Raw genomic sequence first — 15,471 nt, forward strand, 5'->3', positions numbered from 1 at the left:
AACCAGCAAGACAATGAACGGACCAACAAACCAGCGAACAAACCAACTGATCAACGGACAGATTAATGAATGAACCAACGAAAGAACCACCGAACAATCCAACCGGTCAAGCCAACGGATCCATTGAATCAAACCAATCAATGACTGAATTCAACGATCAACTGCTCAATAGAATGACTGGTTGATCTGTGAAGAACTCATCTGTGAATCACTTGCACTACATTTGTAACAAAAAAGGACGGAGACATGTTCTGTTTTGTTTTGTAGTGTTTTATATTTCGTTTGATTCAGTTGTGTTTCGGTTCTAAGATGATGTTAAGAGCAGTGGGCCGGGGGGGGTGAAGCAACTCACCGGAGTGGCCTCAGAGTCCTCAGCAGCCTCAGCACTCGCAGCATGCCCAGGATCTTCGTCCCGGAGTTGGATATCAGCGAGACCAGGATGTCAATGACGGATATCATCACCAGCATCCCATCCAGGATGTTCCAGCTGCTCCTCAGGTAGGATTTGTCCCCAAAACACCAGCCCAAAGCTACAATCTGAACAAAGGAGACACAGAGGGCTTGTTGTGTAAGTGTATATCAGAGATGCAACACGTGCACAAGCTGCCACAGCCAGGATGTTGCTTAAAAGGACTCTCTTTAAAAGTAGCACAGTGGACAAAAAAACGACAGAAAAAGCATCAATATTAAGCCACTTCTGTATTATTAAGAATAGATGCTTCACGTCCCACATGCCCAGCTTTATTGACTCTATGGAGTGATTGTTTACTCAGCAGCAAGACATGGTAGAAGCTACAAGCTTTCCAAGCCCCATTTCCAGTTCTATAGGTACCCCTCATCATTTCTGCTGCCGGTAAAGCAATTTGCATTCTGGAACATAACAGAGGGGGAAGTACATACTTATTAAAGGAAGCAAGTATTTTCTTTTTTTCCTTCAAGCACTTTTGAAACACTGCAATAGCAGAGAAGAGAGGAGGATAATCCAAATTAGTCGATGCTAATCAGTGCCTAACAGCACCTGCTCTATATGTATAAGATGTAAAGAGAGTCATCAAAGAGATTCCTCAATATAGAAGGACAGACAGACGTTGTGCTTCAGCTGTTTGAAACAACAGGAGGTCAACATTAGCATTTTATGGTTTATTTTTAATTACAACATTATTTCTAAAGGCCCACAATGGCACTTATCCTATAGCATGAAGCGCAGGAGTAGTTCAAAGTTTTTAAGTTTCAACTCATTTTGAAGTGCGATTGCGCGTGTTTTGAATTGGACGAGCAGCCGTCGTCGCCTCGCGTACGATTCTGCATTCTCTTTTTCATAATAAACCAATTCAGGACAAAATAGGGATAACCATACGTTTAAGTCCCTGACTGCTTTAAGGCATTCGCAGAGGATTCAGAAAGTTACTTTTCATTGGCATGATTTGACCACCAACTTTCTTATGTCACCATTTGCTTTTCATGATAGAAGAATAGAAGAAAACCAGCTTTTAAGGGAATGGAATGTTCATGATGCTAAAACAGAAGCTTCGACTCTTATTGTTTCACTAAACTCCTGTTAGATGAATGAAGAATGTTTCCTAATCCAGTGTTTTCAAAAAGTTGCTTTTTCATTGGCTCCGACCACCGTTGTACTGTAGATAGGTACCAAAAACACAATGGGGGAAGTTTCTGTTTTCACTTTGAAACGTTGTCGTGTAAATGGGACAACACATCCAGCGTTCAGAGGATCTTCCCCCAACTGACTTAACTTAATGTGTCATTAGTCCGAGCCGACTATATGCACATTATTTAGGCAGAGGTAATTCAATTATGCACATTATTTAGCAATTAAATCAACTTTAATCGTCTATTTCAAGAGTTATTGCAAGTAGCTGTTCTCCTTTCCTTTAATAACAGGTGAATACACTCGACGACTTCATAAAATTTTTAAAATCATGACTGCAGAGGATCATTCATGTTTGCAAAACATCTTTTATAATCCTGATCAGAACCAATATGCCATAAAAACAACGTTAAACAGTTGGTGGTGTAAACTTTGTGAAGTCCAAGGTCACAAATGGGAAGAGAAATGTTAGTTCGTCCGGATACATAAATCTGTTTCTTGTTCTTGTGCTCACGAATTGCCAATGCTAATTTTAGCTCCTGTTTGGGTGAATTATGCCTCTAGCCCCGAGCTCTTTTTGAAAATCCTCCACCTGAATAAACATTTCCTCACTGAGTCAGTTCCTTTGGGATCCGAAAAGTTAAATGAAACAACCTTTTATCTCTCCAGATAATAAATATTTGGCAGGATTTAGCAAAACAAAGGACTTCTGTGAGACCTGACATTTATTCTTACACTTAATCAGAATAATCAGTCTTACAACAATGAGTCAGGACACCTGTTGTTAAAAAAAAAAAAAAAAAGCTTCCTCTGATGCTGTTAATGTTACAGGAGTGAATCACAAGAAACGCTATAGTCGTTTGATTTCGTTGTTTCAAGAAAAGATTTTGATTTTCATAAAAGAAAGAGGTACTGACTGCACCATGAACATTTCTCCGGCATCAACAATATGTCATTCTCCGATCCACAAACAAGCTTGTTAATAGGATTAGTTGACACCGGATCTGTTATTGTGCACCTGCCTGACGTTGCTTTAGCCTCATGACTGACTTTTTGTTTCAGTATCTACTTTAGCTTCCGCCTGAAAAAAAACCCAAAACGTAACGAGGAATTCATTACAAATACCCCACTGTTGCAGTGGCACGAGAACTCGTCTTTAAAAACCCCAAGAACCGCAAAAAGAGGTGTCCTGTCAGAAACTTTCCCTTCTTCTCGATGTTTACGGTGAACCAGTCATCACTGGTGTGTCCGTTGCACTGCACACAAAGGATTACTTGGGTATTTACGACGGATCTGTCTGTGTGTGTGTGTCTGTGTGTGTGTGGAGAGGCGCTGTGTTCGTGAGCCGAGGCTTTGAACGAGTGACGGTGGTGAACTTTCGTACCCTCTGCCTTCAGTCCCAGATCAGCACGGCCCTCTATTTGGTGCCGGGCCCCTTTGGAAACCGTTAAGAGTCCCCTCAGCATTACGAAACGTTCCCCTCATCTGATTCTCTCGTTGTAATGCTCTGCTTTCTCTCCGGATGTCTGGGACGAGAGGGAGCTTACGGCTGGTGGGTATCAGGTCGACTTTATTTTCTCGTCGGCTTTGTAGCTGAGCGCTGTCTGGTTTTTTTTTTTTTTTGCATTGAGAGTATCTCGACAAACGAGCAGTGAGACAAATAGCTTGTTTGACAATAGGCAGGCGGGTTCTTTTTTTTTTTTTTTGTAAATTTCAGGAAAGTCATGACCTGCCAAACATTCCGCAGCACAAGAACGGATGTCAGGTGAGTGAGGAAAAACAGAAGTTCAGGATGACCTCATGAAGGACTGCATGACAAAGTACATTTTCTTAAGGGTGACTTAGTAGTATCCAGCAACCCATTACCAACCCACCAGAACAGTGTACTGAGCCAGTATGGTTAGTACGTCGAATGCCATCGGATTTCACCGGGATCAGCCCAAATAAACAGTTGTTGGTAAGTAGTCCAGTGTTTTATTACCAAGACATTGGAAGCCTATTTTGTCAAAACATATTTAACTTCATTTTATAAAGCAAAAGTGTTTATATAGAGCTTTCAATGACAGTAATAGAATTTTGTTCTACTGTCCTGCCGTGGCACGGTAGATGTTACTCTCCTGCAGTGATCGTTTGACACAGACAACCTGAGAGGACAGGGTTCCACTTTTTTTTTTTTTTTTATCTACTTTTACTTCTGAACAGCTTTGTGCATTTAATGACAAATGCTTTTGATTCAAAAGTGCAGCAATTTTTCCAATTAACAGCAATGTAAATATTGTCAGTTAGTAGGCACAGCACTGCGGTCAAAGTGACACATAAATGATGATCCTAATAGATAAATGTGCAGGGTCATTTTTTCAGATAACTTTGACAATTTGCATATTCAAATTGCGGGAAATCTTTCCCTTATTTTTTTTTTTTAACCATTAGCACAAACAAACCCCTTCAGCGTATATTTGTTGTACTCAGAGGAAATCAAGACTTAATCGCAAGAGAGGAGGCTGAACTTCTGACTTTTAGATTCTCTTCATTTTCGTCAACGGATTCAGAAGTTACTGGAAAACAGAAGTACGCAACCTTTTTTTTTTTTTCTTTGACTAAAATGGAACCGTGAAACAAGCGCACATGGGCTGGTAATTAGATTACAGTTTATACAGGAAGATGCTCAATAATCCGTATATCTTAAAAAAGAAAAAAGAACAGTATGAACTATTTAACTACTTTGCGTTTGAAATAGACAAAGACAGTCTCATTTCTTTGTTCTTGTTGTTGAAAAATGACAAACTGTAACAAATCTGCTGAGACAAACAAGAAACATGAAGACGGACGCAGACTGCTTTCGAGGAGGAATGTTTACGTGAACACGGAGCCCTGAAAAGGACGTGAAGCAAAAATAATGTTCCAGAAGGCCTCGTTTATACAACAATGCAACAATGCAATGTAAGTTTTCTGCTTTCGGTTGAAAATGTTGCGTAAGCGGGGCCAAAAACATGCAAAATGCATTGCTGCGGTCACACGCTGTGCAGCCACCACAGGTCACTGTAAACACCTCTGCTTCTGCAGATGTTGTCGAGCCCTACTGACCCATATCCATCGGACTGATAGAAAATACTGAACTGACCTTTGAACTGACATTTGAATCGGCCGCCTGTGGAAATTGTCTCACCTTGACGGTCATCTCAGTCACGAAGATCGCTGTGAAGATGTAGTTGGACAAAGTCAGAAAGATCCGCTCCTGGAAGACCAAACAAGAAAAGACACTTCATGAGTTAAAATACTCTTTTTAGTTGAAAAGCATCCTCGAGTTTGTTGTCTGCTTCCAAACGGATGCAGAGTAGAGCTGAATTATGTATGAGTTACTCATACACTATGTGAAAAACATCTTTGTACAAACACATCCTATTGCACTCTCTAATGATGGCTGGCAGGCAATTATAAAAGTTTGCTCTTTATTAGTACTGCATGAAGTATTTAAACGAGGCAGATAATTTGCTATTAAGGCTTTAAAATTGTATTTTCTTGTTGCACTGGTATGAAAAAAGCTCCAACATAACACTTTATGATTTCCTATGGGGGGAACTAAAGCTGAACAGAAGTATACAGAATGATATTAACCCTTTAGAGGACACCCGTCTCATCCACACTGTTGGAAAGATTCAAACAGAACAAATTGAAAACATGAACGAGTGAAGCATTTTTTTTTTCTGAGTCCACCACACTGAACCAGGAATCAGTCACCGTAGCACAAAGTGAACCTCTAAGAAAGACTGCAGACCACCCAAACAACATCTGATGTGCCAAAACATTACACTGAAGACAAATCTTACTTTCCCAGGTGTGATTAAAGTCTATGGAGAGTCTAATCTTAGTTCTCTTCAACATGTTCAAATGTAATCTTGATAAACTCAGGCAATAAAAGCCTAAGACTTCTCCAACGCCTCCGTCATGAGGGTCCCGGGAACGTCGGGAGTGAATTACTGTTTCAGGGAATCAAAATCAAAAGCTTCAAATTGGCGTTTCTGGCATCAAATCCTTTGGATTTTCTTCAGTTTTGAAAACAAGTTCCATCATTTCATGATGCAACACAGCAGCATCAGATCCAGCCTGTTGGACCTCCGTTGTTTGCTTCACCGCACTCCACCCCCCTTTCCGCCTGAGGCGTCACAGCTTTGTGTGTGTGTGTGTGTGTGTGTGTGTGTGTGTGTGTGTGTGTGTGTGTGTGTATACACACAGGACAGTTCGGGAGCCTGTTTTCTGAGCTAAACAAGGACCGGGGGAAACAAAATAAGCAGCTTAGCAAGAATAAGAACACTTCACCGACTGATTATTTACCCTCCTTCCCCACCGTCTGAGGAGACGCGACCCTGCCCCGCCGCCGAATGTCTCTGCGAGCGTGTACGCGGCAGCCGTTCCCACGGCCTGTGACTGCCATTGCACATGCTCCGAGAAACACACACACACACACACACACTTATATATAAACAGAGCTGACAGTCCTACGGCGATTTTTGCGAAGTCTCTGGGAATGTCGGGCATGACATCACTGGGAAGAGCACAGTTAAAGACGGTTTATAAATTCCAGCAGCGGTTCCCGCTGCCCGATCCCACTGACACTTACACACGTACATGGACACATTTTAAGTGAAAATGCATCATTTTTGCATTTTCATATTAGAAAACTTTTGCGTTTACGTTTACTGAAAAAGATGTTGTTTTCATGTTGGGCCACTAGTGGGTGCTGAAAGCTGTTTTTGTAATGAAGATACGCTATAAACATTAACAATGGCGAGTGCAGTAGAATTTAGGCTGCAAATGACTAAATAAGCAGCAGAAACAGACTTTAGACAGAGTGAGAAACTTGTGGACCAGAGAAACTGTTATTAAGGGGGAAAAAAAGGGCTAATTGTGGATTAAAAGCATGATGGCCGGAGCTAAGGAACAAATTCACAGACGGTTCGAGGACTGTTGATGGTGCAATAACATCTGCATGGAAATATAAACGTGTACATTAGTATGAGTGTTGCATATACTTTTTATTTGACGTATAGTCCAGAAAATATGGTAACTTGAGGAGACGTATACCGAATGCAACAAAATCAACATACATCTCAGTAAATGTATTATATAAGCTGTGGGTTAAATTTGTTGGGTTATTTGTATTTTTAAGTAGAGTTGTTTTGTAGAACCAGCCACAAAATAACGATTTGAATATATTTTGTTGAATTGAAAAAATATATCTATTTTTTTAAATTTTTATGATAATAATGTTTAACCTCCATGTGCTTTTTTGAACCGGAAGAAAATTGAGACAAATCTTAACTTCAGGTTAGAAATTGTCAGGTATTCTTGTAAAAAAAAAAAAAAAGAAAAATCTAAATCTTTGGCTCGCGAAGTGTCAAAATATGCAAAGTTATGGGAAAGAAAAATCTGGAAAATTGCATTATTATAGGTTTTGCAATAAGAGATTCCAGTTGTAGTGTTTGCTTTTACAACTAGCAAAATGGACAAGTTGTTCCCATAAACATGTGCAATTAGATAGAAGAACAAATAAAACAAATCGTGAACAGACTTTGCACTGTATGCACTGAGCAATTTTAGCCAGAAAATAGAGAAATTGGCTCAGTTTTCATTTTTTATTTCACAAAAAGGTACATTTGAGCTAAATTAAGAGTAACTGTTATCAAAAAAGCAATGATACATAACTGAGAATTAGCTCAGTTCTTTCCCTCAGGCGGTAGAAATATAGCTGTAATTGAGTTTTTCCACCAGGACTATACCAAGTGCAGTTTGGTTTTCTTCATATACGGTATATATTTCGGGGTTAAATGCAAAAAGACAAATCAGTAATAATTTTTCAAAGTGGTTTCTCTTCCAGGCAGTGTCTTCAGCGATGACGGCATTTTATTGGCCAAAGCAAATTTCTCTTTTTGTGTGCTGCGGCTGCTTTTCTTTAACGCTCTTGTATATTTTTAGCTGAAGGCTAAAAGAGAAACAGTTTCGAACAGTTCGTGACAGGAATCCAGACCCCTCTCTCTCTCTCTGAAGCAGTAAAAAAACACTTCCCCTTTGCCGCTCATTCTTCATCCCTCGCGATGGCGGGAGGGTTTTGTTGGCATCTTCCCAACCTGACCACAACTCAGGGGAGAACCGCGAGCAAATCATCCCAAAGAGTCTGGCCTGGTTTGAGGTGACTCTGAACGCCACGACGGAGGCCGGAGCGATGACTTAAACCGAGAGGCACTTCGCTGAGTTACACTCCTGTGGACACAAGGCCCGGACGCCTGAGGGGTGTCTGTGTCTGTCTCGACAGAAAACAAGAGTCGACCCACACCTCTTGTAGACTCTCATCGGCGTTGTCTCTTAATCTCGTCGCCGAAAACGCAAGATCGACCATACTTTACACTGCCGGTGCTGCTATAATTCAATTTGGAGCTTTAGACGGTGATGCACTGTCCCAGGGCTCAATTACAAGTAATAAATCATAATGGGTGGTATAATCATCCTCCATCATTTCCACCGAGCTAAAGGGCGGCAGTATCCAGGCAACGTCCAGCAAACCGAACCAAAACAGCCAGGCAACGGCGAGCCAAAATTCAAAGTGCCTGACATAACTTCCAGGACAATAAAGTAATTATTCAGCCCACATTCCACACTAAAATGTTATGACTGAAACGCTTTAGATCCGTGACAATGACTATGTTTCTATTTAAAGAATAGTGTGTGTGTTTTGTCAGCTCGTTGCACAAGTGGGTGAGAGAGGAGAGTCGCAGAGGGGCGAGGAATTAAACTCAACTGGTTCTTATACACGGAGCAACGTGGGAATCGATGCAAGGTGGAACTATTCAAAAATGCCCTGACTCAGTTGGCATGTGAGCGGGGGAGAACGCAACTTTTTAAACACATTCCCACTCGCTGCTACCGCACATAGTTCTTCCGAAAATGAAGCAAGTAAGACGGACGATAACAACGGCGGAATCAAGTGGTATGACATATTCTCCTGGGAGAGTCGTCGTAATAACAATCCAACTTCGTCATGTTCATGTTTATAGTGTGTGTGTGTGGTTCCATTCCCCAAACAACAATAGTACCAAGTCATCACTAACGACATCATTTTCAGCAATTCATCCATTTCCTTGGAAATGGACAGAATTTTTTAAATATTGCTGAGTAAATTTCAAACTTTTCTGAAACAAAACCACAGCACTGGTGTCTGTTCCACTTGAAACATGTGAACAAAGCCTAATAGTAGACGAATAAGGGAGCCGTTGTTTACCATTTAGCCGACTCGTAGCACGCAACCGAGCGCGACACAATTCTTAGACACGCACACGTACAGCCTCTAATTGTTAAGCATCTCCTTTCCTGGACATTAGCCAAGTAAAACAGCCCAGGGATAATTGAATCAATTATGATTCCTTCTCACCCATGCTCCGATTGCAGAACAGAACGTTCCGGCGACCGCCATCCACAAGTAGGCCTGTCCGTGGAATACTCATGTTAATACAGATAGAATAGGAGAGAGGGGAAATTTATTTATTTATTTTTTTTTTTAAATCTCAAATTGGGGTAATTAGTGTGTTTACGCATGGAGCGGACAAGAGGCTGCTGGTCGTGGAGGAAGGAGAAGGACACAGGCAGATGTGTTTGTGCTGCCGTGAGGCGTGGTGCCAGGGAATGGTGCATTGAGCAGAGGAGGTGAGGGTATGGAGGCAGTGCAGCAGATAGCAGGGGTATGGCACACATTACCCACAGCTACTGGCTCACAGTCAAACACGAGGGCTTCCCTGCTCACACAACGTTCTGCTTCATTGCTCCGCGGAGGGCAGGCTACGGGAGTGACTCGCCCGTGTCCTCCAGTGTGTGTTTGTTTGAGCAGCCGTCAAGGTCGGCGCTGCTGACGGGTACTTCCTTTATGTCTACCTTGTTTGGATGTTTTGGACGGAGCTCGTACAGAGTTTGCTCAAGGCCTATTATCCACACAGCTCAGTAATCTACGTGGCCGTATACTGTACGCGCCTTTTTCTTTTTGATTTACAGAGAAAAAAAAAAAAAAAGACGGTCAAGCCTACATTATTGAGTTCTCACTACAGGTGTGAGTAAATTCTTGTCCAAATGTTCAGTTTTTGCCGTTCTTTCATGGCAGTACCAGCCGCACCTCGGATGCATGTGTTGTGCCTCTTTCAAACAAATCTTAAAATTGCCTTCACGCGGTTTTCACTCCTTAATAAAATGTATAAGCAATCACCAGCGAGTCAACAATATCACCATCATAACACGCCATCGTTATTCCCTCGCCTCATTTTCACAGTTTGTGAAAGTAATAAAAGTTCAGTTTCAACAACATGAAGCAATCTTGAAATATAATTCAGGCTTTGTGGTACGCACCGTATTCCCACAAAACCCAATCCGTTAAGTTCCATTTCACATTTTAAGTCCATCTATGCTCGAAGTGTCAAACATACATCCCGACTGACACTGTATTGAGCCAGGAGATAAGCGATGAAGTGGTATTGTTTTATTTTTGATATGAAAAAGTCGTACTTTTGCTGATATTAGGCCAAAATGCCAAAAAATATATAGACTCCCCGATAGGAAAGTCTGAAACCTGAAGAAGCTAATTCGACGATGTTAAACTCAGGGTGTTTCGCAGATCTATATACAGTATTATATATCACATTTCTTCTTGATGCCTTCTGTTTAGGACGGCTGCACAATATGTATACGGTGCATATCTCTTTTGTAGACTTACAGCACTGCTGGGATCGATGCGAGGCCTCTCCATCGCGATAGTGATGCAGTTGAGGAAGATGATGATCAACACAATGTGGTCGAACATCTTGTGGGTGATGATCTTGTTGCAAACGTAACGAAACCTGATGGAGAAAAGGAAAACATGGATTTTCATTACAGGGAGACCTGGGAAGGCACACAGGAATAATGCAAGACAACAATAAAGACTCTCACAGAAGGCATTTGCTCCATATGATAGATTTCAACGGGACAACTTGAAATGCCCTGAGATTGCAAAAGTGAAAAGCTCCTGGATCTGTACTGTAATCTAAGTAACACACTGCTTATCCTGTTGACTCGGTCTGTGATCTCTAAGGCCCCATTTATACTTTATTTTTAAGTGAAAACGGGAAAATTGGACAGTGCTTATCCTCTCCACAGGAGCCAAATTTATGTTGTTGTTTTTTTTTTTTACCCTCGTCGTTCTTAAAACAAAAATGCATGCAGTCTGGCTTCGGTGTAGGAAATATCTGCTTCGCCACAGCAACACGAAACCGACTGAAAACAAAGTGTTACATATGCCAGGCCTATATGGCGCTGTAACTCTGCCAAAGAAATACACCAAAAACAGAGAACGAGAAATGGGGCATTTTCAAATTCATTCCCTTCAGAGCGGCTTTTAAAACGTCACGCCATATGGATGACTGAAATTGTCGTGCGGACGGGGCCTTAGTTGTGATTTGGGTGTCTGCTTGAATGACAATGATGCTCTGTCTCCATGGAAACAGTTAAAAACGCACCAACATATACACCATTGGGTTGTCATACCTGGCAGAGAAATTAGTACCATTAGCACAAACCAACACCAACGAGCAGCATTTAAATAAAAAAAATGACCTACTACTGAATGCAAAGTTTTGTCATTCATTCCTAAGGTGCCACCAGCCTTAAGCCCCTCCCCCCTGGATGTATGTAACAGACAAATAACAGGTTAAATTGAGCCAAACCTATTGAATCTAGTCAATTTACGCTCATTTTAGCAAACTTCAAATCTCTGTAATATGATTTGCAGCAAAGGTTCATCTTTTCTCAGCTCTCGCTATGTTTGCAGAGTTGAGCAACATTTCAAGCCAATCTCCAGCAAAGTGGGAGTACAATAAAAGTACTATGAAATGGGGGGTAAAAAAAAAAAAAACTCATGGCACTTTCAATAAAAGCTCCAATAACATCACATTCCGCACAAGGACACTTATATAAGTATAACTCAAACTCGGTCAATTTGAGAGTGCTTGTCTCACTAACTCTGCAATAAAACCACAGTCGATTTAGAAGTCATTAATTACGCCTGACTTTCATTACTTGACATGAAAACGTTCTCAGGCTTTCCGCTCCTGACAACAGAAAAAAAAGAAAGAAAAGAAGGGGAATGCCTATTATATATATCAGCGGAAGGGATTAAACTGTGCATCAGCTTTGAGGGCTCATATCAGTGCAAGTGCACAGCATTGGGGAAATACAAAGAGGCTGAAATCTGGATTTTGGGCTTTATTTGTCAATATGGATATCATTCTGTCAAGACTTGTTGAATCCGTATTGTTTATTTGCCCGTGCTTGTCCATACATTGTAGCGAGCCGCTGAGCAGAAGGACACTCTGGTTTCAGATACTCTACCACATGAGGTTTGAAGGTCTGAAGTCTGGGCGGAAACCTTGATGTCAAGATCAAACGGTCCCATGAAACTCACAAGTACACACACAGTCACCCCCCCCCCCCCCCCCCCCCCCCCCCCAAAAAAAATAAAACTCTGGGGAAAAATGTCAGCGCAAGCATTTTGTCAGAGTCTGGAACGGAAAAAACTCTGACATCTCAATGCACGGATGTTTACGTGAAAAGTTTTTGACAGGTGCTTTGAGTTTTCTCCCCCGACTGATGATATTTACTGACCTTTAGGGATTCAAACCTTCAGCTGATTCAAAATGACAGCTGACATGATTGACTTCAATATTGATTGGAGTTAGTTCTCTGCTTTTAAAATGTCACAAAGAGCGTACACACACTCGACTTTTTGAACAGAGGTCACACTAATATATGTATGTACTTCGCGATGAGTACAGAGAAACAATATGTCTCCACATACATTTTAAATGTATGTCTTCATAATCAGTGACAATTGAATTTCAACACTTGTCACAATCAGTGACTTACAATGGACAAATAAATGCATTGTCAGCCAATTAGTTCAGCTTTTCTACCATGCATGCAAACCACTGTTTTGCCAGTGTGGAAAAGTTTTAACGTGAAAGCTGCTTTAAAGTGAGCACAGAATAGTTTTGTTATTTTTTAGCAGTCGGTTTACATGACAACGGTGCCTGGAGTAACTAAAAATGCAATTTATATGGAAAACGGCTCTCAAGGTGAAGCTTTTTTAAAAGGCTCAAACTCCGTCCCTGTGGAAACGGTGGAAAACACAACTTTTCAAAAATGCTGCTTCTGCGCATGAGCACCACGGCCATAGTAAATAGTTCTTCAGCACATGCGCGAGTAGATGGACAATAACAACAATGGCGGCCTCCAGGGTGTCACGACTCCCAAGTCCAGATTTTCTAGTTGAGTCCCTGTAATAGCGATCGAACTTCGTTATCCGTCCACGCCATTGTCCGTGTACTCGCCATTGTTAATGTTTATAACGTGTTGTTCTCTGCACTTGTATGTGGGTGGTTTCGTACCAAAAACAAACAATGGCGAAAACTCATGGCCGAACATGAAAACAACGTTGTTTTCAGTGTTTCTGCCGTTTCATTGTAAAGTCATTTTCCAAATGTGGCACGTAAATACCAAACCTTTCTGAAACGAAAACGCAAAAACGATACGCTTTCAATCAAATGTGACCTTACATGAATGCCGATATGTTGTCACTGACTTTCTTTATTTTATTCAGGAAGTTACTAATTACCATTGACGTGAAAATTATAGTGTCGGGACAAATGTAAGACATCTTTGTCTCTCAGATATAGGTCAGAAAAGGAGATGTCAGGTCGTGATATTCACTTTCTGAGTCACGCCATGTTTGAAACATCAAGAGCGCCAAGAAGTTCATATATGGTCCATGAACTAAAGTGAACGAGAATATCACTGGAATCACAATAAGCACTGCCTAAATGCTGCAGTAGCATTTCACAACTTGAATAAAATGTGCATTTTTACCAATACACCTACCAGCAGCACCTGGTTTGTTTTTCATATTTTTGTCAGGCAGGGGACGGACGAGATGTTAAAGCAACTCGCCACATCATGTATTGGTACTGCAAGGCATCACAAGACTCACCAAATTGTCTTTATATTTGTATTTTATTCCCCAAGGTAGTGCAGTCTGTGACTCTTATTGAACCTGAGAGGGAATCAGAAAACCCCCTAAACTCAGGGGGGGGGGGGGGGGGGATGAGTCTTAAAGTGGCTCTTGCCACAGCAGCCAAGCTAGAAAAGTATAATTTCAATACGAGGGATCAACCTGCAGTTTCTCGAGTACTATTGTACTTACTGCAGTAATCGGCAGCAGCAACATTAACATCATCAAGCACAAAAGGCAGGGTCGAGGTGAAGTCATATCCGTGTGAAATCCGCCGGAGCCCCGGGGACCCCCCACCGAGCGGCTGTCTCTTGATGTGATTGTGAGCATGAGCCGCCGTCCGCGGCAGTTCGAGGCCAGAATGGACGCCACGCAGAGTCTGTGTCCTCGGTGTCACTCTCGGCGACGAGCAGACCCCGCAGCCTGCTGCGACTGAAAGCTGGCTGAAGTCCAGTTTGAGCCGAGCGCCTTCGGTTTTCTTAATACTCTGACAGTAACTACAGGGAGCTTTTGCTATTAACCTTTGTTCCAAATGATGTAATCAGGCCAGCAGAGAGGGGAACCATCCAGAACTCTGAAAAGGGCCAACGCTCAGGTTGACTGTACCTTTTACAATGAAAAACAGATAAAATGTCCCCACTGATTGAGATCTTGGCTGCCTTTCAATTAAATGGAATGACATTAAAAAAAAAAAATCTCCTGAAACTTTGATGCGACAGCGCATTTGACGCTTTAAACTTTTGTTCAGGTATTTTCACGTTACTGACATTGAAGTGCCGTCGTGTCAACAGCTAGGGTATTCAACTTCAGTTGATCCAAAACAATTTGGGGAAAGTACTGACAGGAACTAGAAGGATATATGTTTTCAAATTGGAATTTTTACTTTTCCTCCCCAAATACAAAGCTCTTTACAAGCAAATGCAATCGAATGATACCATATCATCCAGCAGGATAGTTTAGTCTGTAGAATGCTGGCTTTTTGGTAGATCTTATAGTTTAAACATTTTTCTTAGCTATGCTATTAAAATGGAAATAAAAACACTACACTGAAAACATTTTGCCCCAAGAACCAAGTGGAGTTTAATCAAGTATTGCATAAAAAATGAAGTTGGCAACTTAACCAACAATATACATCCATGCCATTGAAATTGTTTTCAAGGTTTCCGTCGAGTTGTAAAGGCCTTTTCCCTAATTCCACTAACTCCAATGGTCCGGAAATTGAAAGCTCTTAAGAAATATTCCTGGCCATAACCCTTTCAAGTTTCCTGCCAGATGATTTCCGACGGAAAGACAATGATCATCAGGATACGAATAAGCGGGACCCAACAGTACCGACCACTTTTGGCCTGACGTTGGCCCTGAAGCCTAATTTATACTCTTTGTGCAAAGATAGGCAAATGCTTTGCATTGCATGGAACCGCCTCCACAGAGTCTCTGTGTAGCCCGACGTGCACCTCCAACACTTTCTAAATACACGTCAAAAGTCACACAGAACCCAAGGGGAAGTGCACCGACCACAAGGGCTGCGATTAATCCACTTTGGTGCACTCTACACTAGTGTACTGGAGCCTAAAGAGGGAAGGAATCCAGGAAAGTCCCTTTTACATTCTATAGAGTATTTCTTATCAACTCCAAGGGAAACTTATGATATTAAAGTTTATGAAACGGTTGACCACTTTTCAACTCAGTCTTTAAAGCTTTTCCCTGCAGCTGCCAACGGCGTCATTGACTGACAAGCTTTGCTCTAAGTTGGGACGGCTATGCCATGACTCTCGCGTTGGCTCCTGCT

At 41.6% G+C, this 15,471-nt stretch overlaps 1 protein-coding gene across 1 annotated transcript in view; it reads right to left on the minus strand.

Annotated features, from left to right (window-relative positions):
* Positions 1-15,471, minus strand: part of cacna1g (calcium channel, voltage-dependent, T type, alpha 1G subunit) — a gene marked incomplete at its 5' end in the record, with an annotated part of 255,553 nt that overhangs the window by 59,593 nt on the left and 180,489 nt on the right. Inside the window, 3 exons of the mRNA XM_080471574.1 lie at positions 353-537; positions 4,773-4,841; positions 10,356-10,479. Of these exons, the coding sequence (XP_080327700.1) occupies positions 353-537; positions 4,773-4,841; positions 10,356-10,479 (378 nt within the window). The remainder of the gene's footprint in view (positions 1-352; positions 538-4,772; positions 4,842-10,355; positions 10,480-15,471) is intronic.

This window comes from Lipophrys pholis, assembly GCF_963383615.2.
Source record: "Lipophrys pholis genome assembly, chromosome: 1".
In the NCBI taxonomy this organism is placed as follows: Eukaryota; Metazoa; Chordata; class Actinopteri; order Blenniiformes; family Blenniidae; genus Lipophrys; species Lipophrys pholis.